Below are 26229 nucleotides of genomic sequence, written 5' to 3'. Positions count from 1 at the left end.
GCACCAAGCGCCATCCCAAAATTCACTGTCCGCAAACCCACTATTTTTATAATGGCATAAATGCTACATGGGATCTCCCCATGAGCCTCCATTTTGCACTCAGGTCTAAGTCTCATGGCCATCTATCAGAAGCCAGAGTTTCAAGAAGATCAGAGAAACTCAAAATTTGGCCCCCCCCCCAAAAAAAACAACAGTGGTACCCCTTTTGTTTTTGTTTTTTGGGGCGAGAAATTAAGTTTAATTAAGTCCAATCTTCTCAAAACTCTGGATTCTGATAGAGGGCCATGAGACTTGGATTTGAGTGCAAAAATGGAGGATCTAGACCCTTCCACAGTCGAGATATTGAGATCCCACGTAGCATTTATGCCATTATAAATATCTCTATATCTCAGCTCTTGAAGGGTCTAGAGCCTCCATTTTTGCAATCAGGTTTAAGTCTCATGGCCCTCTGTCAGAATCCAGAGTTTCAAGAAGATCAGAGAAACTCAAAATTTGGACCAAAAAAAAAAACGACAGTGGTACCCCTTTCGGGTTTTTTTTCAGGGCGAGAAATTAAGTTTCTCCAATCTTCTCAAAACTCTGGATTCTGATAGAGGGCCATGAGACTTAGACTTGAGTGCAAAAATGGAGGCTCTAGACCCTTCCAGAGCCGAGATATTGAGATATTTACAATGGCATAAATGCTACGTGGGATCTCAATATCGAAAGGGGAACCACTGTCGTTTTTTTTTTTGGGTCGAATTTTTGAGTTTCGATATCACAGCTCTGGAAGGGTCTAGAGCCTCCATTTTTGCACTCAGTTTAAGTCTCATGGCCCTCTATCAGAATCCAGAGTTTTGGGAAGATTGGAGAAACTTAATTTTTCGCCCGAAAAAAAAAAAGAAAGGGGTACCACTGTCGTTTTTTTTTTGGGTCGAATTTTTGAGTTTCGATATCACAGCTCTGGAAGTGTCTAGAGCCTCAATTTTTACACTCAGGTTTAAGTCTCATGGCCCTCTATCAGAATTTGGGAAGATTGGAGAAACTTAATTTTTCGCCCAAAAAAAAAAAACGTAAGGGGTACCACTGTCGTTTTTTTTTTCGGGCCGAATTTTTCAGTTTCGATATCTCAGCTCTGGAAGTGGCTAGAGCCTCCATTTTTGCACTCAGGTCTAAGTCTCATGGCCCTCTATCAGAATCCAGAGTTTTGAGAAGATTGGAGAAACTCAATTTTTCGCCTGAAAAAAAAAAACGAAAGGGGTACCACTGTCGTTTATTTTTTCGGGTCGAATTTTTGAGTTTCGATATCTCAGCTCTGGAAGGGTCTAGAGCCTCCATTTTTGCACTCAGGTTTAAATCTCATGGCCCTCTATCAGAGTCCAGAGTTTTGGGAAGATTGGAGAAACTTAATTTTTCGTCCGAAAAAAAAAAACGAAAGGGGTACCACTGTCGTTTTTTTTTTGCGTCGAATTTTTGAGTTTCGATATCTCAGCTCTGGAAGGGTCTAGAGCCTCCATTTTTGCACTCACGTTTAAGTCTCATGGCCCTCTATCAGAATACAGATTTTTTGGGAAGATTGGAGAAACTTTATTTTTTGCCCGAAAAAAAAACAAAAACGAAAAGGGTACCACTGTCGTTTTTTTTTTCGGGTCAAAATTTTGAGTTTCGATATCTCAGGTCTGGAAGGGTCTAGAGCCTCAATTTTTGCACTCAGGTCTAAGTCTCATGGCCCTCTATCAGAATCCAGAGTTTTGAGAAGATTGAAGAAACTTAATTTTTCGTCCAAAAAAAAAAACGTAAGGGGTACCACTGTCGTTTTTTTTTTCGGGCCGAATTTTTGAGTTTCGATATCTCAGCTCTGGAAGGGACTAGAGCCTCCATTTTTGCACTCAGGTCTAAGTCTCATGGCCCTCTATCAGAATCCAGAGTTTTGGGAAGATTGGAGAAACTTAATTTTTCGCCCAAAAAAAAAAAAAACGTAAGGGGTACCACTGTCGTTTTTTTTTTTGGGGCCGAATTTTTGAGTTTCGATATCTCAGCTCTGGAAGGGGCTAGAGCCTCAATTTTTGCACTCAGGTCTAAGTCTCATGGCCCTCTATCAGAATCAAGAGTTTTGGGAAGATTGGAGAAACTTAATTTTTCGCCCAAAAAAAAAAACGTAAGGGGTACCACTGTCGTTTTTTTTTTCGGGCCGAATTTTTGAGTTTCGATATCTCAGCTCTGGAAGGGGCTAGAGCCTCCATTTTTGCACTCAGGTCTAAGTCTCATGGCCCTCTATCAGAATTTTGGAAGATTGGAGAAACTTAATTTTTCGCCCCAAAAAAAAAAACGTAAGGGGTACCACCGTCGTTTTTTTTTCGGGCCGAATTTTTGAGTTTCGATATCTCAGCTCTGGAAGGGGCTAGAGCCTCCATTTTTGCACTCAGGTCTAAGTCTCATGGCCCTCTATCAGAATCAAGAGTTTTGGGAAGATTGGAGAAACTTAATTTTTCGCCCAAAAAAAAAAACGTAAGGGGTACCACTGTCGTTTTTTTTTTCGGGCCGAATTTTTGAGTTTTGATATCTCAGCTCTGGAAGGGGCTAGAGCCTCCATTTTTGCACTCAGGTCTAAGTCTCATGGCCCTCTATCAGAATCCAGAGTTTTGGGAAGATTGGAGAAACTTAATTTTTCGCCCCCCAAAAAAAACGTAAAGGGGTACCACTGTCGTTTTTTTTTCGGGCCGAATTTTTGAGTTTCGATATCTCAGCTCTGGAAGGGGCTAGAGCCTCCATTTTTGCACTCAGGTCTAAGTCTCATGGCCCTCTATCAGAATTTTGGAAGATTGGAGAAACTTAATTTTTCGCCCCAAAAAAAAAACGTAAGGGGTACCACCGTCGTTTTTTTTTCGGGCCGAATTTTTGAGTTTCGATATCTCAGCTCTGGAAGGGGCTAGAGCCTCCATTGTTGCACTCAGGTCTAAGTCTCATGGCCCTCTATCATAATTTGGGAAGATTGGAGAAACTTAATTTTTCGCCCCAAAAAAAAAACGTAAGGGGTACCACTGTCGTTTTTTTTTCGGGCCGAATTTTTGAGTTTCGATATCTCAGCTCTGGAAGGGGCTAGAGCCTCCGTTTTTGCACTCAAGTCTAAGTCTCATGGCCCTCTATCAGAATTTGGGAAGATTGGAGAAACTTAATTTTTCGCCCAAAAAAAAAAACGTAAGGGGTACCACTGTCGTTTTTTTTTTCGGGCCGAATTTTTGAGTTTCGATATCTCAGCTCTGGAAGGGGCTAGAGCCTCCGTTTTTGCACTCAGGTCTAAGTCTCATGGCCCTCTATCAGAATCCAGAGTTTTGGGAAGATTGGAGAAACTTAATTTTTCGCCCCCCAAAAAAAACGTAAGGGGTACCACTGTCGTTTTTTTTTCGGGCCGAATTTTTGAGTTTCGATATCTCAGCTCTGGAAGGGGCTAGAGCAGAGGTATTCAATTAAAATTCTAAGAGGTCCAGTTAGAGAAAATTCCATCAAGCAAAGGTCCGCAACATCACAATGACTAACTTTATAATTTTTAAATGTCAAGCGTTATCTTTCAGTGCCACAGCCTAGTAACGTTAGTTGTATGAAAATATGTAAGAAGTCTAGTCAACAGACGACTGTCAAATAAAATAAAAGTCCAATTCAATAATATTTCAACAATATTTATTGTCAGTTTATATATTGAACTGTAGGGATCATAAATAATAAGTACTCTAATAATAAATTATCAATTTAAATGAAATAAAGGCTGCGTTTAAAAATAAATTATAAATAAATAAAACACAACAGAGAGCTTTTGAAAAATGTGCGTCTCAAAATAAAGTGCTTAAATTTAGAAAATTAAAATAAAAAGTACAGCTTGAGTTTCCCTTTTAGTTTTTAGTTAACTCCCTTTCACATCTTAAGTTTAACTTAATTTTAACTTAATTTTAACATTTTATAATAAACAATCTTAACACATATTAACAATCGAACAACTTTAACACTTCCTTTTCTCTTTCTTTCCCTTTTATATCCCACTTCCTCGCTTTCTCTTGCTTAGTGAGAAAAGTGAGCCCTTGCTTGTCCTGCCAGCATTTTAAATCTGGGCTGGAATGGTGTTAGGGCCATTCTCATGCACATGTGTAGGTGCTCGTTGGTGAGCCTGGATCTATATTTGCTTTTAATAATGTTCATTGTGGAGAAAGCAGCCTCACAGTTGTATGTAGAGCCAAACATGGTAAAGATGTACAAGGCTACTTTCCTCAGACCCGGGAAAGCGGTCTCTGAGACCATTTGAAGCCAGAAAGTGGCAGGATCAGATTTTCCAAAATGCTCTTTCAAGGCCACATCTGCTTGGAGATCGACAAGTTGCATCTGGAGAGGCCCAGCATCTGCCCACTTGAAGAGTAGTGTGACTTCCTTTGAGAACTCCCTGACATCTGTGATGAGGAATGGGTTCTGAATGAACAGGGTGAGCTGCTGTCCAAGGCTGAAGCTGTCAAAACGCTTGCTGAAATTTACAATCAGCTTGTCAACAAAGTCAACAAAAGAAGACACCTCTCTCTCACCCTGAACCTGTTCCTTCACAGTTGGGAAGTGTGCACAGTCTCCCTGCAGGTCTTCCCTAAACAGCGCAAGTTTCCTCTGAAAGGAGCGCACAGCTGTCATCAGATCACAAACTGAATTGTCCTTGCCCTGTAGCTTTAAATTCAGTTCATTCAGGTGTGAAGTGATATCAACCAAAAAAGCCACAATATCCATCTTCTTGTCATTCTCCAAAAAGAGAGAAAATGGTGTTGCCTTCTGGCTCTTCAGCTGTGCCAAGAAAGCTGCGATTTCCCCTCGGATAGACCAAAAGCGCTCCAACACCCTACCTTTGCTGAGCCATCTTACATTGTTGTGTAACAGGAGATCATCAGCATTTGCATCAACTTCTCTGAGGAATTCCCTGAGCATGCGATGCTGATGGGAAGAGGAAGCTCTGAGAAAGTTTATCATTCTCATCATTGTGTTCATCACCTCAGCATACTCATCTGACAGGGTGGAGCACAGGACTGACTGATGAATTATGCAGTGGTAAGAGATGAGTTGAGGATTGTCCACTTTCAGTCTTGCCACAGCTCCTCTCTCTCTCCCTACCATGGCAGGGGCTCCATCTGTGGTTATTGAAACCACTTGTTTCATCTCTATTGCCCTCTTCTTTAACATCTCCTTTATAGCCAGGTAGATGTCCTCTCCTCTTGTACTGGTCTGAAGGGGTGTGACACCTAACAGGTCTTCACAGAACTTTTCCTTGTCTATGTTAAAGAACCTTACAAAAACTAACAGCTGAGCATTGTCAGACACATCAGTGGACTCATCTACAGCTAAGCCTATGCATGGTGCCTTGTGAATTGCTTCATCCAGCTGAGCTAGCACATCCTGGGTTAATATTTCTGTTTTCTTTGTGGCTGATGATGCTGACATAGGTATTTGCTTGATTTTTACACACATGTCTTCTTTTTGTTTTCCCTCAAGTAAGGTTTCAGCCACCGCACTCATGCACTCCTTGACAACCCCTGCATCAGTAAATGGTTTTTTATGTTGGCCCAAAATCCAAGCAACTTTAAGGGAACATTCGTTAGCACGTTGTTGGGCAGTGAATGAATGTGTTAAGATTCTGCTGGATCGATCATATTGGGCTTTTAGATCGTTTATTTTCTGTGCCCTCAGTACGGATTTAAGTGGGTATGTTTGGTCAAACGATTTGTGCTTGGTCTCATAGTGGCGCTTCACATTGCCGCTCTTAATAATCGCGACAGTCTCTGAACATATGAGACATACCGGTTTTGAACTGCCCGTGGGAAGAATGAACATGAAAGAATCTGTCCAATCTTGATTGAAAGCTCTGTTTTCGCTGTCCACTTTCCTTTTTTTAGAGCACGCCATGTGAAACGTCGTCTCTCTTTCGTCTCGTCTCGTCTCGTCTCTCCCTGTGTGTGTGTGTGTATCTCGCGCTGCCGCTGACTCGAGTAGCATCACATGACGATTTACAACGCATGCTATTGGTCTGTGACATTCCTGGGTCGCGCTAAACCAGTACCATAAATGCTAGAAAAGCTGCGCAGTTAAAATAGAAACGCTCCGTCAAACGCTAATAATTCGTTAATAATTCTCTAGTTATTGGTCCGGGTCCGGACAGAACGACGTCTGGGTCCGGATCCGGACCGCGGTCCGCCTATTAGTGACCTCTGGGCTAGAGCCTCCATTTTTGCACTCAGGTCTAAGTCTCATGGCCCTCTATCAGAATTTTGGAAGATTGGAGAAACTTAATTTTTCGCCCCAAAAAAAAAACGTAAGGGGTACCACCGTCGTTTTTTTTTCGGGCCGAATTTTTGAGTTTCGATATCTCAGCTCTGGAAGGGGCTAGAGCCTCCATTGTGGTTCGGTTGCGAGTTTGGACCAGGTTTGCACTAAGGGCTCAGCCCACTGCTCACCCCTCCCTTTCGAAGAATGGTTGCTCAAACGGGACAAACATCTCGTCGGCTGAGACAGCAGAGAATAGCCAGAGTAAGCCTCAGTCCTCAGTCCATTATAAACCACATCATGGATAAAGTTTACAAAGCCATAGTCAGGTGAGGATCAAGGGTTTTAATATATAATTTAATATAATAATAGTAAACAGCTGATTGTCTCACAAACGTAACCAGCAGCACATTTCTCCCCACGTATCAAACCAGTAATACAGCGAGGGAGAAGAACCACATGAAACTATGCAGCTACATATTTTTTCTAACAGGGTATTAAAAGTTTAGCTGGCTAATAGCTGTTACTGTGGACAGTACTGAACTGGTTAAAGCTTAACCCATTCAGACCCTGTGTCCATTACAATGGACATCACATGTCAGCCCCCCCCCCCCCCCTTTTTTTTAACTTCTGGAGCATTTCATCTAGTTTAAAGCCTGCAGTCCATGAGATTGGCGTTTGTCATCCAATCAAATGCCAGTAAAGCTCTGCATGTAGTAATTATATATATATAAAAAACTCTACATTGAAGAGAAGCATGTCAGCACTTCACTCCAAACACAGAAGCAAGCAACATTTTCTAAGGTGCATTTACATTTTGTATATATTTTTGCCAGTATTTCATAGTTTGTATGTAAAATAGAAAGATTGAACTTATTAATTAAAGTTAAAAATCGACTGTAGGATTGCACGTTTTAAATCAGGATTTTTTAAATCTGTCTGTCCATTAATGGACAGTAGGTTTGAAAGCCTGTTACTGATGTCACATTTTCAGTGATGCTGATTGAAATTTCTTTTATAAAAAAATATATATATCACAGTACCAATACATTTTTGAAACTTTTTCATGTGCAGAATATACTGTTCTGAAGTGCTTGAACATATAGCTGATGAAAATATCTCAGATGTTGACTTTATGTGGAGTAATGAGGATGATGGAGATGTAAGAAAAATATCCATACTTAAAACTTTATAAAGTAAAATAACTTCCAGCCAAAAGGACATATGGATTTGACTTAAATCTAAAGCGCAACTTAAATATGAATATTTTAAATATTTTATATTAATATATATATTTATGGATAGATACACGTTTATGATGGATAGATGCACTTTTATGATGGAGAGATGCACTTGTATCATGGATAGATAAACTTTTATGGACTTTCAAAACAGAAACAACCATTTACAGCCAATATAAAGCTTGGAAGGGCCAGGACATTGTTTAATATAACTGATTGTTTTCGTCGGAGAGAAGAATGTCATAGACACCAAGGATGTCTAGAGGCCAGGGTGATTAAATCATGGGCTAATTTAAATTTTTGGGTGAACTATGCCTTTAAAGGTATAGTTCAACCACAAATTATATTTGTCATCACTTACTCACCCTCATGTTGTTCCAAACCTGTATGAGTTTCATACCATTTTTATGTTGGACACCATCCCGTCTGCAATCTATTGAATGGGGTTTCGGGTAGTATATTTGATAGACATTTTAACTAAAGTTCCTGTCGTGATCAAAAGTATTTTACTGCACTCAGCAGGCCCCCCGGGGTCCGTAGCACCAAGCGCCATCCCAAAATTCACTGTCCGCAAACCCACTATTTTTATAATGGCATAAATGCTACATGGGATCTCCCCATGAGCCTCCATTTTGCACTCAGGTCTAAGTCTCATGGCCATCTATCAGAAGCCAGAGTTTCAAGAAGATCAGAGAAACTCAAAATTTGGCCCCCCCCCCAAAAAAAACAACAGTGGTACCCCTTTTGTTTTTGTTTTTTGGGGCGAGAAATTAAGTTTAATTAAGTCCAATCTTCTCAAAACTCTGGATTCTGATAGAGGGCCATGAGACTTGGATTTGAGTGCAAAAATGGAGGATCTAGACCCTTCCACAGTCGAGATATTGAGATCCCACGTAGCATTTATGCCATTATAAATATCTCTATATCTCAGCTCTTGAAGGGTCTAGAGCCTCCATTTTTGCAATCAGGTTTAAGTCTCATGGCCCTCTGTCAGAATCCAGAGTTTCAAGAAGATCAGAGAAACTCAAAATTTGGACCAAAAAAAAAAACGACAGTGGTACCCCTTTCGGGTTTTTTTTCAGGGCGAGAAATTAAGTTTCTCCAATCTTCTCAAAACTCTGGATTCTGATAGAGGGCCATGAGACTTAGACTTGAGTGCAAAAATGGAGGCTCTAGACCCTTCCAGAGCCGAGATATTGAGATATTTACAATGGCATAAATGCTACGTGGGATCTCAATATCGAAAGGGGAACCACTGTCGTTTTTTTTTTTGGGTCGAATTTTTGAGTTTCGATATCACAGCTCTGGAAGGGTCTAGAGCCTCCATTTTTGCACTCAGTTTAAGTCTCATGGCCCTCTATCAGAATCCAGAGTTTTGGGAAGATTGGAGAAACTTAATTTTTCGCCCGAAAAAAAAAAAGAAAGGGGTACCACTGTCGTTTTTTTTTTGGGTCGAATTTTTGAGTTTCGATATCACAGCTCTGGAAGTGTCTAGAGCCTCAATTTTTACACTCAGGTTTAAGTCTCATGGCCCTCTATCAGAATTTGGGAAGATTGGAGAAACTTAATTTTTCGCCCAAAAAAAAAAAACGTAAGGGGTACCACTGTCGTTTTTTTTTTCGGGCCGAATTTTTCAGTTTCGATATCTCAGCTCTGGAAGTGGCTAGAGCCTCCATTTTTGCACTCAGGTCTAAGTCTCATGGCCCTCTATCAGAATCCAGAGTTTTGAGAAGATTGGAGAAACTCAATTTTTCGCCTGAAAAAAAAAAACGAAAGGGGTACCACTGTCGTTTATTTTTTCGGGTCGAATTTTTGAGTTTCGATATCTCAGCTCTGGAAGGGTCTAGAGCCTCCATTTTTGCACTCAGGTTTAAATCTCATGGCCCTCTATCAGAGTCCAGAGTTTTGGGAAGATTGGAGAAACTTAATTTTTCGTCCGAAAAAAAAAAACGAAAGGGGTACCACTGTCGTTTTTTTTTTGCGTCGAATTTTTGAGTTTCGATATCTCAGCTCTGGAAGGGTCTAGAGCCTCCATTTTTGCACTCACGTTTAAGTCTCATGGCCCTCTATCAGAATACAGATTTTTTGGGAAGATTGGAGAAACTTTATTTTTTGCCCGAAAAAAAAACAAAAACGAAAAGGGTACCACTGTCGTTTTTTTTTTCGGGTCAAAATTTTGAGTTTCGATATCTCAGGTCTGGAAGGGTCTAGAGCCTCAATTTTTGCACTCAGGTCTAAGTCTCATGGCCCTCTATCAGAATCCAGAGTTTTGAGAAGATTGAAGAAACTTAATTTTTCGTCCAAAAAAAAAAACGTAAGGGGTACCACTGTCGTTTTTTTTTTCGGGCCGAATTTTTGAGTTTCGATATCTCAGCTCTGGAAGGGACTAGAGCCTCCATTTTTGCACTCAGGTCTAAGTCTCATGGCCCTCTATCAGAATCCAGAGTTTTGGGAAGATTGGAGAAACTTAATTTTTCGCCCAAAAAAAAAAAAAACGTAAGGGGTACCACTGTCGTTTTTTTTTTTGGGGCCGAATTTTTGAGTTTCGATATCTCAGCTCTGGAAGGGGCTAGAGCCTCAATTTTTGCACTCAGGTCTAAGTCTCATGGCCCTCTATCAGAATCAAGAGTTTTGGGAAGATTGGAGAAACTTAATTTTTCGCCCAAAAAAAAAAACGTAAGGGGTACCACTGTCGTTTTTTTTTTCGGGCCGAATTTTTGAGTTTCGATATCTCAGCTCTGGAAGGGGCTAGAGCCTCCATTTTTGCACTCAGGTCTAAGTCTCATGGCCCTCTATCAGAATTTTGGAAGATTGGAGAAACTTAATTTTTCGCCCCAAAAAAAAAACGTAAGGGGTACCACCGTCGTTTTTTTTTCGGGCCGAATTTTTGAGTTTCGATATCTCAGCTCTGGAAGGGGCTAGAGCCTCCATTTTTGCACTCAGGTCTAAGTCTCATGGCCCTCTATCAGAATCAAGAGTTTTGGGAAGATTGGAGAAACTTAATTTTTCGCCCAAAAAAAAAAACGTAAGGGGTACCACTGTCGTTTTTTTTTTCGGGCCGAATTTTTGAGTTTTGATATCTCAGCTCTGGAAGGGGCTAGAGCCTCCATTTTTGCACTCAGGTCTAAGTCTCATGGCCCTCTATCAGAATCCAGAGTTTTGGGAAGATTGGAGAAACTTAATTTTTCGCCCCCCAAAAAAAACGTAAAGGGGTACCACTGTCGTTTTTTTTTCGGGCCGAATTTTTGAGTTTCGATATCTCAGCTCTGGAAGGGGCTAGAGCCTCCATTTTTGCACTCAGGTCTAAGTCTCATGGCCCTCTATCAGAATTTTGGAAGATTGGAGAAACTTAATTTTTCGCCCCAAAAAAAAAACGTAAGGGGTACCACCGTCGTTTTTTTTTCGGGCCGAATTTTTGAGTTTCGATATCTCAGCTCTGGAAGGGGCTAGAGCCTCCATTGTTGCACTCAGGTCTAAGTCTCATGGCCCTCTATCATAATTTGGGAAGATTGGAGAAACTTAATTTTTCGCCCCAAAAAAAAAACGTAAGGGGTACCACTGTCGTTTTTTTTTCGGGCCGAATTTTTGAGTTTCGATATCTCAGCTCTGGAAGGGGCTAGAGCCTCCGTTTTTGCACTCAAGTCTAAGTCTCATGGCCCTCTATCAGAATTTGGGAAGATTGGAGAAACTTAATTTTTCGCCCAAAAAAAAAAACGTAAGGGGTACCACTGTCGTTTTTTTTTTCGGGCCGAATTTTTGAGTTTCGATATCTCAGCTCTGGAAGGGGCTAGAGCCTCCGTTTTTGCACTCAGGTCTAAGTCTCATGGCCCTCTATCAGAATCCAGAGTTTTGGGAAGATTGGAGAAACTTAATTTTTCGCCCCCCAAAAAAAACGTAAGGGGTACCACTGTCGTTTTTTTTTCGGGCCGAATTTTTGAGTTTCGATATCTCAGCTCTGGAAGGGGCTAGAGCAGAGGTATTCAATTAAAATTCTAAGAGGTCCAGTTAGAGAAAATTCCATCAAGCAAAGGTCCGCAACATCACAATGACTAACTTTATAATTTTTAAATGTCAAGCGTTATCTTTCAGTGCCACAGCCTAGTAACGTTAGTTGTATGAAAATATGTAAGAAGTCTAGTCAACAGACGACTGTCAAATAAAATAAAAGTCCAATTCAATAATATTTCAACAATATTTATTGTCAGTTTATATATTGAACTGTAGGGATCATAAATAATAAGTACTCTAATAATAAATTATCAATTTAAATGAAATAAAGGCTGCGTTTAAAAATAAATTATAAATAAATAAAACACAACAGAGAGCTTTTGAAAAATGTGCGTCTCAAAATAAAGTGCTTAAATTTAGAAAATTAAAATAAAAAGTACAGCTTGAGTTTCCCTTTTAGTTTTTAGTTAACTCCCTTTCACATCTTAAGTTTAACTTAATTTTAACTTAATTTTAACATTTTATAATAAACAATCTTAACACATATTAACAATCGAACAACTTTAACACTTCCTTTTCTCTTTCTTTCCCTTTTATATCCCACTTCCTCGCTTTCTCTTGCTTAGTGAGAAAAGTGAGCCCTTGCTTGTCCTGCCAGCATTTTAAATCTGGGCTGGAATGGTGTTAGGGCCATTCTCATGCACATGTGTAGGTGCTCGTTGGTGAGCCTGGATCTATATTTGCTTTTAATAATGTTCATTGTGGAGAAAGCAGCCTCACAGTTGTATGTAGAGCCAAACATGGTAAAGATGTACAAGGCTACTTTCCTCAGACCCGGGAAAGCGGTCTCTGAGACCATTTGAAGCCAGAAAGTGGCAGGATCAGATTTTCCAAAATGCTCTTTCAAGGCCACATCTGCTTGGAGATCGACAAGTTGCATCTGGAGAGGCCCAGCATCTGCCCACTTGAAGAGTAGTGTGACTTCCTTTGAGAACTCCCTGACATCTGTGATGAGGAATGGGTTCTGAATGAACAGGGTGAGCTGCTGTCCAAGGCTGAAGCTGTCAAAACGCTTGCTGAAATTTACAATCAGCTTGTCAACAAAGTCAACAAAAGAAGACACCTCTCTCTCACCCTGAACCTGTTCCTTCACAGTTGGGAAGTGTGCACAGTCTCCCTGCAGGTCTTCCCTAAACAGCGCAAGTTTCCTCTGAAAGGAGCGCACAGCTGTCATCAGATCACAAACTGAATTGTCCTTGCCCTGTAGCTTTAAATTCAGTTCATTCAGGTGTGAAGTGATATCAACCAAAAAAGCCACAATATCCATCTTCTTGTCATTCTCCAAAAAGAGAGAAAATGGTGTTGCCTTCTGGCTCTTCAGCTGTGCCAAGAAAGCTGCGATTTCCCCTCGGATAGACCAAAAGCGCTCCAACACCCTACCTTTGCTGAGCCATCTTACATTGTTGTGTAACAGGAGATCATCAGCATTTGCATCAACTTCTCTGAGGAATTCCCTGAGCATGCGATGCTGATGGGAAGAGGAAGCTCTGAGAAAGTTTATCATTCTCATCATTGTGTTCATCACCTCAGCATACTCATCTGACAGGGTGGAGCACAGGACTGACTGATGAATTATGCAGTGGTAAGAGATGAGTTGAGGATTGTCCACTTTCAGTCTTGCCACAGCTCCTCTCTCTCTCCCTACCATGGCAGGGGCTCCATCTGTGGTTATTGAAACCACTTGTTTCATCTCTATTGCCCTCTTCTTTAACATCTCCTTTATAGCCAGGTAGATGTCCTCTCCTCTTGTACTGGTCTGAAGGGGTGTGACACCTAACAGGTCTTCACAGAACTTTTCCTTGTCTATGTTAAAGAACCTTACAAAAACTAACAGCTGAGCATTGTCAGACACATCAGTGGACTCATCTACAGCTAAGCCTATGCATGGTGCCTTGTGAATTGCTTCATCCAGCTGAGCTAGCACATCCTGGGTTAATATTTCTGTTTTCTTTGTGGCTGATGATGCTGACATAGGTATTTGCTTGATTTTTACACACATGTCTTCTTTTTGTTTTCCCTCAAGTAAGGTTTCAGCCACCGCACTCATGCACTCCTTGACAACCCCTGCATCAGTAAATGGTTTTTTATGTTGGCCCAAAATCCAAGCAACTTTAAGGGAACATTCGTTAGCACGTTGTTGGGCAGTGAATGAATGTGTTAAGATTCTGCTGGATCGATCATATTGGGCTTTTAGATCGTTTATTTTCTGTGCCCTCAGTACGGATTTAAGTGGGTATGTTTGGTCAAACGATTTGTGCTTGGTCTCATAGTGGCGCTTCACATTGCCGCTCTTAATAATCGCGACAGTCTCTGAACATATGAGACATACCGGTTTTGAACTGCCCGTGGGAAGAATGAACATGAAAGAATCTGTCCAATCTTGATTGAAAGCTCTGTTTTCGCTGTCCACTTTCCTTTTTTTAGAGCACGCCATGTGAAACGTCGTCTCTCTTTCGTCTCGTCTCGTCTCGTCTCTCCCTGTGTGTGTGTGTGTATCTCGCGCTGCCGCTGACTCGAGTAGCATCACATGACGATTTACAACGCATGCTATTGGTCTGTGACATTCCTGGGTCGCGCTAAACCAGTACCATAAATGCTAGAAAAGCTGCGCAGTTAAAATAGAAACGCTCCGTCAAACGCTAATAATTCGTTAATAATTCTCTAGTTATTGGTCCGGGTCCGGACAGAACGACGTCTGGGTCCGGATCCGGACCGCGGTCCGCCTATTAGTGACCTCTGGGCTAGAGCCTCCATTTTTGCACTCAGGTCTAAGTCTCATGGCCCTCTATCAGAATTTTGGAAGATTGGAGAAACTTAATTTTTCGCCCCAAAAAAAAAACGTAAGGGGTACCACCGTCGTTTTTTTTTCGGGCCGAATTTTTGAGTTTCGATATCTCAGCTCTGGAAGGGGCTAGAGCCTCCATTGTTGCACTCAGGTCTAAGTCTCATGGCCCTCTATCATAATTTGGGAAGATTGGAGAAACTTAATTTTTCGCCCCAAAAAAAAAACGTAAGGGGTACCACTGTCGTTTTTTTTTCGGGCCGAATTTTTGAGTTTCGATATCTCAGCTCTGGAAGGGGCTAGAGCCTCCGTTTTTGCACTCAAGTCTAAGTCTCATGGCCCTCTATCAGAATTTGGGAAGATTGGAGAAACTTAATTTTTAGCCCAAAAAAAAAAACGTAAGGGGTACCACTGTCGTTTTTTTTTTCGGGCCGAATTTTTGAGTTTCGATATCTCAGCTCTGGAAGGGGCTAGAACCTCCATTTTTGCACTCAGGTCTAAGTCTCATGGCCCTCTATCAGAATTTGGGAAGATTGGAGAAACTTAATTTTTCACCCGAAAAAAAAAAACGAAAGGGGTACTACTGTCGTTTTTTTTTCGGGTCGAATTTTTGAGTTTCGATATCTCAGCTCTGGAAGGGGCTAGAGCCTCCATTTTTGCACTCAGGTCTAAGTCTCATGGCCCTCTATCAGAATCCAGAGTTTTGGGAAGATTGGAGAAACTTAATTTTTCGTCCAAAAAAAAAAAACGTAAGGGGTACCACTGTCGTTTTTTTTTCGGGCCGAATTTTTGAGTTTCGATATCTCAGCTCTGGAAGGGGCTAGAGCCTCCATTTTTGCACTCAGGTCTAAGTCTCATGGCCCTCTATCAGAATTTTGGAAGATTGGAGAAACTTAATTTTTGGCCCCAAAAAAAAAAACGTAAGGGGTACCACTGTCGTTTTTTTTTCGGGCCGAATTTTTGAGTTTCGATATCTCAGCTCTGGAAGGGGCTAGAGCCTCCATTGTTGCACTCAGGTCTAAGTCTCATGGCCCTCTATCATAATTTGGGAAGATTGGAGAAACTTAATTTTTCGCCCCCAAAAAAAAACGTAAGGGGTACCACTGTCGTTTTTTTTTCGGGCCGAATTTTTGAGTTTCGATATCTCAGCTCTGGAAGGGGCTAGAGCCTCCATTTTTGCACTCAGGTCTAAGTCTCATGGCCCTCTATCAGAATTTGGGAAGATTGGAGAAACTTAATTTTTTGCCCAAAAAAAAAAACGTAAGGGGTACCACTGTCGTTTTTTTTTCGGGCCGAATTTTTGAGTTTCGATATCTCAGCTCTGGAAGGGGCTAGAGCCTCCATTTTTGCACTCAGGTCTAAGTCTCATGGCCCTCTATCAGAATTTGGGAAGATTGGAGAAACTTAATTTTTCGCCCAAAAAAAAAACGTAAGGGGTACCACTGTCGTTTTTTTTTCGAGCCGAATTTTTGAGTTTCGATATCTCAGCTCTGGAAGGGGCTAGAGCCTCCATTTTTGCACTCAGGTCTAAGTCTCATGGTCCTCTATCAGAATTTGGGAAGATTGGAGAAACTTAATTTTTCGCCCAAAAAAAAAACGTAAGGGGTACCACTGTCGTTTTTTTTTTTCTGGCCGAATTTTTGAGTTTCGATATCTCAGCTCTGGAAGTGGTTAGAGCCTCCATTTTTGCACTCAGGTCTAAGTCTCATGGCCCTCTATCAGAATCCAGAGTTTTGGGAAGATTGGATAAACTTAATTTTTCGCCCCAAAAAAAAAAACGTAAGGGGTACCACTGTCGTTTTTTTTTTCGGGCTGAATTTTTGAGTTTCGATATCTCAGCTCTGAAAGGGGCTAGAGCCTCCATTTTTGCACTCAGGTCTAAGTCTCATGGCCCTCTATCATAATTTGGGAAGATTGGAGAAACTTAATTTTTCGCCCCAAAAAAAAAACGTAAGGGGTACCACTGTCGTTTTTTTTTCGGGCCGAATTTTTGAGTTTCGATATCTCAGCTCTGGAAGGGGCTAGAGCCTCCGTTTTTGCACTCAAGTCTAAGTCTCATGGCCCTCTATCAGAATTTGGGAAGATTGGAGAAACTTAATTTTTCGCCCAAAAAAAAAAAACGTAAGGGGTACCACTGTGGTTTTTTTTTTTCGGGCCGAATTTTTGAGTTTCGATATCTCAGCTCTGGAAGGGGCTAGAGCCTCCGTTTTTGCACTCAGGTCTAAGTCTCATGGCCCTCTATCAGAATCCAGAGTTTTGGGAAGATTGGAGAAACTTAATTTTTCGCCCCCCAAAAAAAACGTAAGGGGTACCACTGTCGTTTTTTTTTCGGGCCGAATTTTTGAGTTTCGATATCTCAGCTCTGGAAGGGGCTAGAGCCTCCATTTTTGCACTCAGGTCTAAGTCTCATGGCCCTCTATCAGAATTTTGGAAGATTGGAGAAGCTTAATTTTTCGCCCCAAAAAAAAAACGTAAGGGGTACCACCGTCGTTTTTTTTTCGGGCCGAATTTTTGAGTTTCGATATCTCAGCTCTGGAAGGGGCTAGAGCCTCCATTTTTGCACTCAGGTCTAAGTCTCATGGCCCTCTATCAGAATCCAGAGTTTTGGGAAGATTGGAGAAACTTAATTTTTCGCCCAAAAAAAAAAACGTAAGGGGTACCACTGTCGTTTTTTTTTCGGGCCGAATTTTTGAGTTTCGATATCTCAGCTCTGGAAGGGGCTAGAGCCTCCATTTTTGCACTCAGGTCTAAGTTTCATGGCCCTCTATCAGAATCCAGAGTTTTGGGAAGATTGGATAAACTTAATTTTTCGTCCAAAAAAAAAAAACGTAAGGGGTACCACTGTCGTTTTTTTTTCGGGCCGAATTTTTGAGTTTCGATATCTCAGCTCTGGAAGGGGCTAGAGCCTCCATTTTTGCACTCAGGTCTAAGTCTCATGGCCCTCTATCAGAATTTTGGAAGATTGGAGAAACTTAATTTTTGGCCCCAAAAAAAAAAACGTAAGGGGTACCACTGTCGTTTTTTTTTCGGGCCGAATTTTTGAGTTTCGATATCTCAGCTCTGGAAGGGGCTAGAGCCTCCATATTTGCACTCAGGTCTAAGTCTCATGGCCCTCTACCAGAATTTGGGAAGATTGGAGAAACTTAATTTTTCGCCCAAAAAAAAACGTAAGGGGTACCACTGTCGTTTTTTTTTTCGGGCCGAATTTTTGAGTTTCGATATCTCAGCTCTGGAAGGGGCTAGAGCCTCCATTTTTGCACTCAGGTCTAAGTATCATGGCCCTCTATCAGAATCCAGAGTTTTGGGAAGATTAGAGAAACTTAATTTTTCGCCCAAAAAAAAAAAACGTAAGGGGTACCACTGTCGTTTTTTTTTCGGGCCGAATTTTTGAGTTTCGATATCTCAGCTCTGGAAGGGGCTAGAGCCTCCATTTTTGCACTCAGGTCTAAGTCTCATGGCCCTCTATCAGAATCCAGAGTTTTGGGAAGATTGGAGAAAATTAATTTTTCGCCCAAAAAAAAAAAAACGTAAGGGGTACCACTGTGTTTTTTTTTTCGGGCCGAATTTTTGAGTTTTGATATCTCAGCTCTGGAAGGGGCTAGAGCCTCCATTTTTGCACTCAGGTCTAAGTCTCATGGCCCTCTATCAGAATCCAGAGTTTTGGGAAGATTGGAGAAACTTAATTTTTCGCCCAAAAAAAAAACGTAAGGGGTACCACTGTGGGGTTTTTTTCAGGCCGAATTTTTGAGTTTTGATATCTCAGCTCTGGAAGGGGCTAGAGCCTCCATTTTTGCACTCAGGTCTAAGTCTCATGGCCCTCTATCAGAATCCAGAGTTTTGGGAAGATTGGAGAAACTTAATTTTTCGCCCAAAAAAAAACGTAAGGGGTACCACTGTCTTTTTTTTTCGGGCCGAATTTTAGAGTTTCGATATCTCAGCTCCGTTTTTTTTTTTGGGCGAAAAATTAAGTTTCTCCAATCTTCCCAAATTCTGATACAGGGCCATGAGACTTAGACCTGAGTGCAAAAATGGAGGCTCTAGCCCCTTCCAGAGCTGAGATATCGAAACTCAAAAATTCAGCCCGAAAAAAAAAACGAAAGTGGTACCCCTTACGTTTTTTTTTTGGGGCGAAAAATTAAGTTTCTCCAATCTTCCCAAAACTCTGGATTCTGATAGAGGGCCATGAGACTTAGACCTGAGTGCAAAAATGGAGGCTCTAGCCCCTTCCCGAGCTGAGATATCGAAACTCAAAAATTCGGCCCGAAAAAAAACGACAGTGGTACCCCTTACATTTTTTTTTGGGCGAAAAATTAAGTTTCTTCAATCTTCCCAAATTCTGGTAGAGGGCCATGAGACTTAGACCTGAGTGCAAAAATGGAGGCTCTAGCCCCTTCCAGAGGTGAGATATCGAAACTCAAAAATTCGGCCCGAAAAAAAAAACGACAGTGGTACCCCTTACGTTTTTTTTTTTGGGGGCGAAAAATTAAGTTTCTCCAATCTTCCCAAATTCTGATAGAGGGCCATGAGACTTAGATCTGAGTGCAAAAATGGAGGCTCTAGCCCCTTCCAGAGCTGAGATATCAAAACTCAAAAATTCGGCCCGAAAAAAAAACGACAGTGGTACCCCTTACGTTTTTTTTTTGGGCGAAAAATTAAGTTTCTCCAATCTTCCCAAATTCTGGTAGAGGGCCATGAGACTTAGACCTGAGTGCAAAAATGGAGGCTCTAGCCCCTTCCAGAGCTGAGATATCGAAACTCAAAAATTCGGCCCGAAAAGAAAACGACAGTGGTACCCCTTACGGTTTTTTTTTGGGCAAAAAATTAAGTTTCTCCAATCTTCCCAAATTCTGGTAGAGGGCCATGAGACTTAGACCTGAGTGCAAAAATGGAGGCTCTAGCCCCTTCCAGAGCTGAGATATCGAAACTCAAAAATTCAGCCCGAAAAAAAAAACGACAGTGGTACCCCTTACGTTTTTTTTTTTGGGGCGAAAAATTAAGTTTCTCCAATCTTCCCAAAACTCTGGATTCTGATAGAGGGCCATGAGACTTAGACCTGAGTGCAAAAATGGAGGCTCTAGCCCCTTCCAGAGCTGAGAGATCGAAACTCAAAAATTCGGCCCGAAAAAAAAACGACAGTGGTACCCCTTACGTTTTTTTTTTTGGGCGAAAAATTAAGTTTCTCCAATCTTCCCAAATTCTGATAGAGGGCCATGAGACTTAGACCTGAGTGCAAAAATGGAGGCTCTAGCCCCTTCCAGAGCTGAGATATCGAAACTCAAAAATTCAGCCCGAAAAAAAAACGACAGTGGTACCCCTTACGGTTTTTTTTGGGGGGCGAAAAATTAAGTTTCTCCAATCTTCCCAAAACTCTGGATTCTGATAGAGGGCCATGAGACTTAGACCTGAGTGCAAAAATGGAGGCTCTAGCCCCTTCCAGAGCTGAGATATCGAAACTCAAAAATTCGGCCCGAAAAAAAACGATAGTGGTACCCCTTACGTTTTTTTTGGGGGGCGAAAAATTAAGTTTCTCCAATCTTCCCAAATTCTGATAGAGGGCCATGAGACTTAGACCTGAGTGCAAAAATGGAGGCTCTAGCCCCTTCCAGAGCTGAGATATCGAAACTCAAAAATATTCGGCCCGAAAAAAAAACGACAGTGGTACCCCTTACGTTTTTTTTTTTGGGCGAAAAATTAAGTTTCTCCAATCTTCCCAAATTCTGATAGAGGGCCATGAGACTTAGACCTGAGTGCAAAAATGGAGGCTCTAGCCCCTTCCAGAGCTGAGATATCGAAACTCAAAAATTTAGCCCGAAAAAAAAAACGACAGTGGTACCCCTTACGTTTTTTTTTTTGGGGTGAAAAATAAAGTTTCTCCAATCTTCCCAAAACTCTGGATTCTGATAGAGGGTCATGAGACTTAGACCTGAGTGCAAAAATGGAGGCTCTAGCCACTTCCAGAGCTGAGATATCGAAACTCAAAAATTCGGCCCGAAAAAAAAAAACGACAGTGGTACCCCTTACGTTTTTTTTTTGGGCGAAAAATTAAGTTTCTCCAATCTTCCCAAATTCTGATAGAGGGCCATGAGACTTAGACCTGAGTGCAAAAATGGAGGCTCTAGCCCCTTCCAGAGCAGAGATATCGAAACTCAAAAATTCGGCTCGAAAAAAAAATGACAGTGGTACCCCTTACGTTTTTTTTTTTGGGCGAAAAATTAAGTTTCTCCAATCTTCCCAAATTCTGATAGAGGGCCATGAGACTTAGACCTGAGTGCAAAAATGGAGGTTCTAGCCCCTTCCAGAGCTGAGATATCGAAACTCAAAAATTCGGCCCGAAAAAAAAACGACAGTGGTACCCCTTACGTTTTTTTTGGGGGGCGAAAAATTAAGTTTCTCCAATCTTCCCAAATTCTGATAGAGGGCCATGAGACTTAGACCTGAGTGCAACAATGGAGGCTCTAGCCCCTTCCAGAGCTGAGATATCGAAACTCAAAAATTCGGCCCGAAAAAAAAAACGACAGTGGTACCCCTTACGTTTTTTTTTTTGGGCGAAAAATTAAGTTTATCCAATCTTCCCAAATTCTGATAGAGGGCCATGAGACTTAGACCTGAGTGCAAAAATGGAGGCTCTAGCCCCTTCCAGAGCTGAGAGATCGAAACTCAAAAATTCGGCCCGAAAAAAAAACGACAGTGGTACCCCTTACGTTTTTTTTTGGGCGAAAAATTAAGTTTCTCCAATCTTCCCAAATTCTGATAGAGGGCCATGAGACTTAGACCTGAGTGCAAAAATGGAGGCTCTAGCCCCTTCCAGAGCTGAGATATCGAAACTCAAAATTTCAGCCCGAAAAAAAAAACGACAGTGGTACCCCTTACGTTTTTTTTGGGGGGGCGAAAAATTAAGTTTCTCCAATCTTCCCAAAACTCTGGATTCTGATAGAGGGCCATGAGACTTAGACCTGAGTGCAAAAATGGAGGCTCTAGCCACTTCCAGAGCTGAGATATCGAAACTCAAAAATTCGGCCCGAAAAAAAAAACGACAGTGGTACCCCTTATGTTTTTTTTTTGGGGCGAAAAATTAAGTTTCTCCAATCTTCCCAAATTATGATAGAGGGCCATGAGACTTAGACCTGAGTGCAAAAATGGAGGCTCTAGCCCCTTCCAGAGGTGAGATATCGAAACTCAAAAATTCGGCCCGAAAAAAAAACGACAGTGGTACCCCTTACGTTTTTTTTTTTTGGGCGAAAAATTAAGTTTCTCCAATCTTCCCAAATTCTGATAGAGGGCCATGAGACTTAGACCTGAGTGCAAAAATGGAGGCTCTAGCCCCTTCCAGAGCTGAGATATCGAAACTCAAAAATTCGGCCCGAAAAAAAAACGACAGTGGTACCCCTTACGTTTTTTTTTCGAGCGAAAAATTAAGTTTCTCCAATCTTCCCAAATTCTGGTAGAGGGCCATGAGACTTAGACCTGAGTGCAAAAATGGAGGCTCTAGCCCCTTCCAGAGCTGAGATATCAAAACTCAAAAATTCAGCCCGAAAAAAAAAACGACAGTGGTACCCCTTACGGTTTTTTTTTTGGGGGCGAAAAATTAAGTTTCTCCAATCTTCCCAAAACTCTGGATTCTGATAGAGGGCCATGAGACTTAGACCTGAGTGCAAAAATGGAGGCTCTAGCCCCTTCCAGAGCTGAGAGATCGAAACTCAAAAATTCGGCCCGAAAAAAAAACGACAGTGGTACCCCTTACGTTTTTTTTTGGGCGAAAAATTAAGTTTCTCCAATCTTCCCAAATTCTGATAGAGGGCCATGAGACTTAGACCTGAGTGCAAAAATGGAGGCTCTAGCCCCTTCCAGAGCTGAGATATCGAAACTCAAAATTTCAGCCCGAAAAAAAAAACGACAGTGGTACCCCTTACGTTTTTTTTGGGGGGGCGAAAAATTAAGTTTCTCCAATCTTCCCAAAACTCTGGATTCTGATAGAGGGCCATGAGACTTAGACCTGAGTGCAAAAATGGAGGCTCTAGCCACTTCCAGAGCTGAGATATCGAAACTCAAAAATTCGGCCCGAAAAAAAAAACGACAGTGGTACCCCTTACGTTTTTTTTTTTTTGGGCGAAAAATTTAGTTTCTCCAATCTTCCCAAATTCTGATAGAGGGCCATGAGACTTAGACCTGAGTGCAAAAATGGAGGCTCTAGCCCCTTCCAGAGCTGAGATATCGAAACTCAAAAATTCGGCCCGAAAAAAAAACGACAGTGGTACCCCTTACGTTTTTTTTTTGGGCGAAAAATTAAGTTTCTCCAATCTTCCCAAATTTTGGTAGAGGGCCATGAGACTTAGACCTGAGTGCAAAAATGGAGGCTCTAGCCCCTTCCAGAGCTGAGATATCGAAACTCAAAAATTCGGCCCGAAAAAAAAACGACAGTGGTACCCCTTACGGTTTTTTTTTTTGGGCGAAAAATTAAGTTTCTCCAATCTTCCCAAATTCTGGTAGAGGGCCATGAGACTTAGACCTGAGTGCAAAAATGGAGGCTCTAGCCCCTTCCAGAGCTGAGATATCGAAACTCAAAAATTCAGCCCGAAAAAAAAACGACAGTGGTACCCCTTACGTTTTTTTTTTTGGGGCGAAAAATTAAGTTTCTCCAATCTTCCCAAAACTCTGGATTCTGATAGAGGGCCATGAGACTTAGACCTGAGTGCAAAAATGGAGGCTCTAGCCCCTTCCAGAGCTGAGATATCGAAACTCAAAAATTCGGCCCGAAAAAAAAACGACAGTGGTACCCCTTACGTTTTTTTTTTGGGCGAAAAATTAAGTTTCTCCAATCTTCCCAAATTCTGATAGAGGGCCATGAGACTTAGAACTGAGTGCAAAAATGGAGGCTCCAGCCCCTTCCAGAGCTGAGATATCGAAACTCAAAATTTCAGCCCGAAAAAAAAAACGACAGTGGTACCCCTTACGTTTTTTTTGGGGGGGCGAAAAATTAAGTTTCTCCAATCTTCCCAAAAACTCTGGATTCTGATAGAGGGCCATGAGACTTAGACCTGAGTGCAAAAATGGAGGCTCTAGCCCCTTCCAGAGCTGAGATATCGAAACTCAAAAATTCGGCCCGAAAAAAAAACGACAGTGGTACCCCTTACGTTTTTTTTTTTGGGGTGAAAAATAAAGTTTCTCCAATCTTCCCAAAACTCTGGATTCTGATAGAGGGTCATGAGACTTAGACCTGAGTGCAAAAATGGAGGCTCTAGCCACTTCCAGAGCTGAGATATCGAAACTCAAAAATTCGGCCCGAAAAAAAAAAACGACAGTGGTACCCCTTACGTTTTTTTTTTTGGGCGAAAAATTAAGTTTCTCCAATCTTCCCAAATTCTGATAGAGGGCCATGAGACTTAGACCTGAGTGCAAAAATGGAGGCTCTAGCCCCTTCCAGAGCAGAGATATCGAAACTCAAAAATTCGGCTCGAAAAAAAAATGACAGTGGTACCCCTTACGTTTTTTTTTTTGGGCGAAAAATTAAGTTTCTCCAATCTTCCCAAATTCTGATAGAGGGCCATGAGACTTAGACCTGAGTGCAAAAATGGAGGCTCTAGCCCCTTCCAGAGCTGAGATATCGAAACTCAAAAATTCGGCCCGAAAAAAAAACGACAGTGGTACCCCTTACGTTTTTTTTGGGGGGCGAAAAATTAAGTTTCTCCAATCTTCCCAAATTCTGATAGAGGGCCATGAGACTTAGACCTGAGTGCAACAATGGAGGCTCTAGCCCCTTCCAGAGCTGAGATATCGAAACTCAAAAATTCGGCCCGAAAAAAAAAACGACAGTGGTACCCCTTACGTTTTTTTTTTTGGGCGAAAAATTAAGTTTATCCAATCTTCCCAAATTCTGATAGAGGGCCATGAGACTTAGACCTGAGTGCAAAAATGGAGTCTCTAGCCCCTTCCAGAGCTGAGATATCGAAACTCAAAAATTCGGCCCGAAAAAAAAAACGACAGTGGTACCCCTTATGTTTTTTTTTTTGGGCGAAAAATTAAGTTTCTCCAATCTTCCCAAATTATGATAGAGGGCCATGAGACTTAGACCTGAGTGCAAAAATGGAGGCTCTAGCCCCTTCCAGAGGTGAGATATCGAAACTCAAAAATTCGGCCCGAAAAAAAAACGACAGTGGTACCCCTTACGTTTTTTTTTTTTGGGCGAAAAATTAAGTTTCTCCAATCTTCCCAAATTCTGGTAGAGGGCCATGAGACTTAGACCTGAGTGCAAAAATGGAGGCTCTAGCCCCTTCCAGAGCTGAGATATCGAAACTCAAAAATTCGGCCCGAAAAAAAAAACGACAGTGGTACCCCTTATGTTTTTTTTTTTGGGCGAAAAATTAAGTTTCTCCAATCTTCCCAAATTATGATAGAGGGCCATGAGACTTAGACCTGAGTGCAAAAATGGAGGCTCTAGCCCCTTCCAGAGCTGAGATATCGAAACTCAAAAATTCGGCCCGAAAAAAAAAACGACAGTGGTACCCCTTACGTTTTTTTTTTGGGCGAAAAATTAAGTTTCTCCAATCTTCCCAAATTCTGGTAGAGGGCCATGAGACTTAGACCTGAGTGCAAAAATGGAGGCTCTAGCCCCTTCCAGAGCTGAGATATCGAAACTCAAAAATTCAGCCCGAAAAAAAAAAAACGACAGTGGTACCCCTTACGTTTTTTTTTTTTGGGGCGAAAAATTAAGTTTCTCCAATCTTCCCAAAACTCTGGATTCTGATAGAGGGCCATGAGACTTAGACCTGAGTGCAAAAATGGAGGCTCTAGCCCCTTCCAGGGCTGAGAGATCGAAACTCAAAAATTCGGCCCGAAAAAAAAACGACAGTGGTACCCCTTACGTTTTTTTTTTGGGCGAAAAATTAAGTTTCTCCAATCTTCCCAAATTCTGATAGAGGGCCATGAGACTTAGACCTGAGTGCAAAAATGGAGGCTCTAGCCCCTTCCAGAGCTGAGATATCGAAACTCAAAATTTCAGCCCGAAAAAAAAAACGACAGTGGTACCCCTTACGTTTTTTTTGGGGGGGCGAAAAATTAAGTTTCTCCAATCTTCCCAAAACTCTGGATTCTGATAGAGGGCCATGAGACTTAGACCTGAGTGCAAAAATGGAGGCTCTAGCCACTTCCAGAGCTGAGATATCGAAACTCAAAAATTCGGCCCGAAAAAAAAAACGACAGTGGTACCCCTTACGTTTTTTTTTTTTGGGCGAAAAATTTAGTTTCTCCAATCTTCCCAAATTCTGATAGAGGGCCATGAGACTTAGACCTGAGTGCAAAAATGGAGGCTCTAGCCCCTTCCAGAGCTGAGATATCGAAACTCAAAAATTCGGCCCGAAAAAAAAACGACAGTGGTACCCCTTACGTTTTTTTTTTGGGCGAAAAATTAAGTTTCTCCAATCTTCCCAAATTTTGGTAGAGGGCCATGAGACTTAGACCTGAGTGCAAAAATGGAGGCTCTAGCCCCTTCCAGAGCTGAGATATCGAAACTCAAAAATTCGGCCCGAAAAAAAAACGACAGTGGTACCCCTTACGGTTTTTTTTTTGGGCGAAAAATTAAGTTTCTCCAATCTTCCCAAATTCTGGTAAAGGGCCATGAGACTTAGACCTGAGTGCAAAAATGGAGGCTCTAGCCCCTTCCAGAGCTGAGATATCGAAACTCAAAAATTCAGCCCGAAAAAAAAACGACAGTGGTACCCCTTACGTTTTTTTTTTTTGGGGCGAAAAATTAAGTTTCTCCAATCTTCCCAAAACTCTGGATTCTGATAGAGGGCCATGAGACTTAGACCTGAGTGCAAAAATGGAGGCTCTAGCCCCTTCCAGAGCTGAGATATCGAAACTCAAAAATTCGGCCCGAAAAAAAAACGACAGTGGTACCCCTTACGTTTTTTTTTTGGGCGAAAAATTAAGTTTCTCCAATCT

At 41.6% G+C, this 26229-nt stretch overlaps 2 protein-coding genes across 2 annotated transcripts; both read right to left on the bottom strand.

Annotated features, from left to right (window-relative positions):
- Positions 1 to 4032: 4032 nt before the first annotated feature.
- Positions 4033 to 5442, bottom strand: LOC148969476 (general transcription factor II-I repeat domain-containing protein 2B-like). The gene has a single exon (XM_089126240.1). The coding sequence runs from the start codon at positions 5440 to 5442 to the stop codon at positions 4033 to 4035; it is 1410 nt and encodes a 469-aa protein (XP_088982366.1).
- A 6630-nt stretch (positions 5443 to 12072) lies between these two features.
- Positions 12073 to 13482, bottom strand: LOC148969475 (general transcription factor II-I repeat domain-containing protein 2B-like). Its single transcript, XM_089126239.1, has one exon. It carries the CDS (start codon positions 13480 to 13482, stop codon positions 12073 to 12075), a length of 1410 nt encoding a protein of 469 aa, XP_088982365.1.
- Between the last annotated feature and the right edge of the window lie 12747 nt (positions 13483 to 26229).

This window comes from Pimephales promelas, chromosome 23 (genome assembly GCF_988280905.1).
Source record: "Pimephales promelas chromosome 23, fPimPro1.hap1.1, whole genome shotgun sequence".
NCBI lineage: Eukaryota > Metazoa > Chordata > Actinopteri > Cypriniformes > Leuciscidae > Pimephales > Pimephales promelas.
This window is presented reverse-complemented; position numbering and strand designations above follow the sequence as displayed.